Source organism: Homalodisca vitripennis, chromosome 6, assembly GCF_021130785.1.
Source record: "Homalodisca vitripennis isolate AUS2020 chromosome 6, UT_GWSS_2.1, whole genome shotgun sequence".
NCBI lineage: Eukaryota > Metazoa > Arthropoda > Insecta > Hemiptera > Cicadellidae > Homalodisca > Homalodisca vitripennis.
In genome coordinates, this window is record NC_060212.1 from 94296867 (window position 1) to 94302067 (window position 5201).

Sequence of the window (5201 nt, forward strand, 5' to 3'; positions counted from 1 at the left end):
CTGTTCTGGTATTTTGCGCTGACTTAATGACTTTTTATAAATACTATAAAATATTGGTGCAAGCACATCTAAGTTCTCCTTAACCGTTATAATACTAATTCCGTCAATACCACAACTACGTTTGTTTTTCATTTTATTAATTGTGTTTATTACATCAGCAAACTCCAATTCAAATCGCTCAAAAAATACTTCACATTGATATTGCTCTTCAAAAAACAAATCCTCACCAAATTCATTAAATTTTAACTCAGATATAACATTACTGTAGTATTTATTAAAATAATTTGCAATTACATATTCATTACCTTTTACATGCATTTCTCTACTGTAACGTTTCGCAATCATAGGCCTTATCTGCACTCGGAAACGGGACTGATCACCCCGTTTAGAATTAATCAGTTGCGGTGCGCGCCCGTAATTGTCCGACACCGTAAGGTAATGATTAGCGAAAATGGTCAGATATTGCCGCTCTCCACTTACCGGCGAATCTAAAAATCCGTAGATTGACCCAGTAGCCAAGCTTGACCTAGATGGCGCTATTATCAGCCGTGATGTACGTAACAGTAGTTAACGAGCAAGGACCACGTTGTGAAGAAAAGTTGAAGTTCGAGGATCATCGTTTGCCACCCTCAGGTCTTCTCGTCGTCTTGTAATTATTTCGAGGATTTTCTTGGACTCTGAGGTAAGAACAGTGCAATATATAAATTCTGCTACATCTAAGGAATCAATTATCCCGAGAGTTATCTTGCAATCAACCGATTAACATGATGTCAAACTTCATTACATTCAGGACTAAGGCCGGCTGGTATAGGAAAATTAATTTATGTTCAATCTTATGTATTACAAATTTAGAGATTTCAAATCATTGTTACCAAGTAAACTATATTTATTAATCGTAATTTTTATCCTATAAGAATGGTCCTGTTCAAATTAATTAACGCTGAACCAATTTGTTTGATGTGTAACCTATCAATACTTGTTACTTGTTAAAAGTTATTTTACTATTTATTCAGGCTATTTCTAGTTTCTACTATTTATATAACGTACAATCATATTATTTACAAATGAATGTCTCCCTGCATGTATATTGAATCTTGGATACTTGTCATAAAATATGTTTATCTCAAAACCCTGCCATTACTTGGTGTACGTTGATATGTACGATAACTCAGTAGCTTAATATGATTTATTCTTGTTTGAAATTAAAATCACTATTCAATTCACTCACTTTTCAAGGTGATTGTGGCCTACTCAATTGGCTGAAACTATTAATTGGCTTGAGAATGGCATTCCACTTATTACTAGTAATAGCCAATTTTATTATTAACTTTACTTATATTATGTAAATAAACCTGTTTCACAATGTTCAATATATTACTGTTTCACGTTTAAGTGTCCTTGGCACGGTGCTTTAAAGCCTTACCAATGTAGTACCTGCATTATTTCTGGCAAACAAATTATGTTATTACTGAATTCAGGATTAATTGTTATCCTTAAATGGTATAGTTTAATTAGGAATGAGGAATTAATGTTTAAGGGTTCTGGTCGACGACACAAGTTTGGCTGTGACGTGTTCCCTTGCATCCCGGTCGGCCGGCATCGTCTCCACACCTGGATGACCTGGACACGCCATTATCGCCCAGGACGGACCTTATCAGACTTCAACCGATAAGTCTAACTCTTAATTACAACTTTCGACCGTATCGGTGACCACTATACATTTGTGTGGGACACAGAAACAGACTCAGTATTTGCCACTTTAAGAGTGAAGTTATATGAACTAAGCTGAATAGTATATTGGCTGTTTCCATAGTCTATAATATTGTCGTTTTAAACATGTATTAATAATTGTTCTATTTATTCTCTGTTAAGATATATGTGTCCTATTTATTATTTTCGGTGGCCACCGCTAATTATCTCTGTATTGGCTAGATTTATTTTGCTCGAGCAAACTAGTACATCCTATCATTTAACATAGTTAGAGCCTATTTGTTTGAAAAGTATATTTATTTATAGCTTCATTATTAGGGTATAGCTCTGTTTTGCTTGAGCGAACTGTTCTCATTAATTTAGCAAGGTTTACTTTTATTTTGCAGGAACAATAGATATATATTGTGAATGTTTATTAGGGCATGAACCCCTGATGCATGTGATTTCTTTTGTGTGTATTTATTGAGTGGCTTTTACTTTCTATTGCCTTGGCATTAAATTAAGCTCAAATTATCGAAACAGGTGCCTCATTGATTAATCCTCTCTGCTCGTTCAGTTACCAGAATTGTGTTGACTTGCACCACAGATTGTAGATATTAACATTCGATCATTTTAATCCAAGCAACCGATATTATTAATAATCTGTCAATGTTAATGAAGAGCTGAGACTAGTTGTGTACTGGGTAGTTTAACTTTAGTATTGATTATAAGTTATACAGTAAGTAGGGTCCATGGGGTCGACCTAGACCTGATCTTAGTAATACTGTGTAAAAGCCGGCCTTACCCTCCCGACCCAACAGCGGAGCGAGAATAATATTCCTTTATTTCTCTAACTCTAAGGACATTTCATCTTCTTCCGGCGTCAGGGATAGTTTCCTCATTCTCCCCCTGTGTGTGTATCTTGCAAATGAGGTGGCGCCCTAAAGACCATTCCAGTATAAGTGCTAGACCCTCTAGGACCACCGACCCCGACCCATCTCTGAGCTAGCCACCATATTGTTTCCTGGGCGAGGTAACAAAATGGCGCCCATCAACGTGGGGCCTAGCTTTTAATTTATTTTATATTTAATTTGTGCTGTAATTTTGTAAACTGTAAATATTGATGTGTTTGGGACAAGGTTTCTTGTTGAAGTTAGTATTTTGAACTGTACTGTATTTGTGTATGAATTTTTCTGTTAATGTTTGGAACTTGGTGTCTGCACTCAACATGACGGCCTATCACTTAAGAAAGGATGAAGTAGAGTATGAGCTCCAGATTAGGGGAGTTGATCATAAGGGCAGTGCTGGAGAATTGAGGAAGCGGCTTGCTCAGTGCTTTTCAACAAATATAGGTGTTGATAAAAGTATTATTAACCAATTAGATACAGAGGAGGAACTTGAGAAGTGCGAAGAAAAGTATGGAGATCTAGGTTCTTTGGTGGACGAGTATGATGGTAATGGCAAGGATCGAGAATTCCAGAGACTTCATGATAGGCTATATCATTTATACATTAGGATTGAGAGAATACCGATTGCAGCGTCTGCCAATGATGGCATGGAGCGGCGTAAAACCGATTTGTTGACCAAGTCTAAGAACCTTTTGCAGTCACTCCAGGGATATAAGAAGACATCGGAGGAAGAGCAGAGTACAAAGATAGGGCCGAATGTGGACTGGAGTAACGGAGAGCTGCCGAAGAAAATCGTGTCGGAGAATCCCTATACCTTTTGCGAGGCTGATGTTGTTTCTTCAAAACCTTGTATCAGCGTAGCTCAGATGCCTACAACAGCTTCTGTGTCGGCGGGTCACACTCAGAATGTTGAATCTTCCTTAGTCAACAGGAGGTATTTTGGGACAAAAGCAATTCCTGTATATAAATGGGGTCTGAAATTTGACATTGAGTCTGGACAAAGTGTGGGAGCATTCTTGGAGAGAGTTGAGGAGTTAAGGGGCGCAAGAGGTCTCACTCACCAGGAACTGTTTGACTCTGCCGTTGATTTGTTCACGGGGACTGCATTGATCTGGTATCGATCGGCTGTTGGACGCGTTTCTTCGTGGGAACAGCTTTGTAAGGAACTGAAGTTGGTATTCCAAAGTCCAGACTACGATGACATGCTGGGACAAGAAATAAGAAATCGTGTCCAGGGACCCGAGGAGTCTATAGATTTGTTCTTGGCCGCTGTTGAAGGATTGTATGGGAGGCTATCAGTTAAAGTATCTGAAAGTGAACGGTTGCAGCAAGTGTTGAAGAACCTAAACCCTTACTTACAGGAGAAGCTCTGCATGTTCGATATTAAGGATATGGAAAGTCTGAGAGAACTAGGCAGGAAGGCTGAGTTAGGTCGTTTAAGATCATTGACGCATCACCCTCCTCAGCGTTATCCACGAGTTCTAGAACCTGATTTGGCTTGGGGAACACCACCTAATAGGCGGAAGACATCTCACCTCGCGACCATTACCTCAAATACTTCGAGACCATCTGATTCATCATTGAGGTGTTGGAATTGCTCTAGCCTAGGGCATCGGTTCTCGCAATGTACTAGGGCACGCAAAGTATTTTGTTATGGCTGTGGAACTCCTGGCTTGAAAAAAGCTAATTGTTCAACTTGCCAGTCAAAAAACTCAAAGATCAGGGAGTGCACCAAGTAAAAACTTGTTGCCTCCCGAAGACAAAAATATTTAAGGAGTATTGGGTCTGCTTGTCGCCCATCTCAGGATGATTGTTGTGTGGCCTATATATTGGAAACCTCTCAGCATGACACCCGACCTTACATGAAAGTAAGAATTTTTGGGAAAGAGTTTAAAGCTCTTTTAGATTCGGGTTCTACCCAGACAATTTTAGGTAAGGACGGCCTTAGTATTTTAGAACAGTTTCCGGCCCGTTTGAGGGAATGTTCAGGTAAATATATGGAGGTGGCTGACAGTTTTAGACACACAGTTAAAGGTGTGGTAACGTTGCCAATAACCTTAATGGGAAGAACTGAGTATCTGAATGTATTGGTTGTGCCTACTCTGCCTCATACATTAATTCTGGGAATTGACTTCTGGGATAGATTGCATATAGTAGCTGACGTACATAATCGTAAATGGGATTTTGGAACAGAAGTCAAGCAAGAATTTTGTTTCTCTATCGAAGGAATTAAATCCACTGAACATCTCACTACAGAAGAGAAGATACAGCTTGATCAACTTGTCAGTCAACATTTCCACGATGAACGATCTACCTTGGGGCGAACTGATAAAGTTAAGCACGTGATCGACACTGGAGAGGCTCCGGCAATTAAACAGAGATATTACCCTCTTTCACCAGCCCGCCAACTGTTAGTCAATAACGAGTTGGACAGGATGTTAGAGCTTGGTGTTGTGGAACCGTCGAAAAGCGACTGGTCTTCACCCATATTGTTATTGGATAAGCCGGATGGTTCAAAAAGATTCTGTGTAGATTTTCGGAAGGTTAATGAGGTATCAAAGAAGGATGCATATCCCTTACCCATGGTTACCAATATATTGGATC

General features: G+C 39.1%; 1 protein-coding gene across 1 annotated transcript; it reads left to right on the top strand.

The window, feature by feature from the left end:
• Positions 1 to 332: 332 nt before the first annotated feature.
• LOC124365476 lies at positions 333 to 4336 on the top strand. The gene is made up of 2 exons (XM_046821459.1): positions 333 to 682; positions 1538 to 4336. Exon 2 carries the CDS (start codon positions 2873 to 2875, stop codon positions 4334 to 4336), a length of 1464 nt encoding a protein of 487 aa, XP_046677415.1. The 5' UTR covers positions 333 to 682; positions 1538 to 2872.
• The last annotated feature ends 865 nt before the right edge of the window (positions 4337 to 5201 follow it).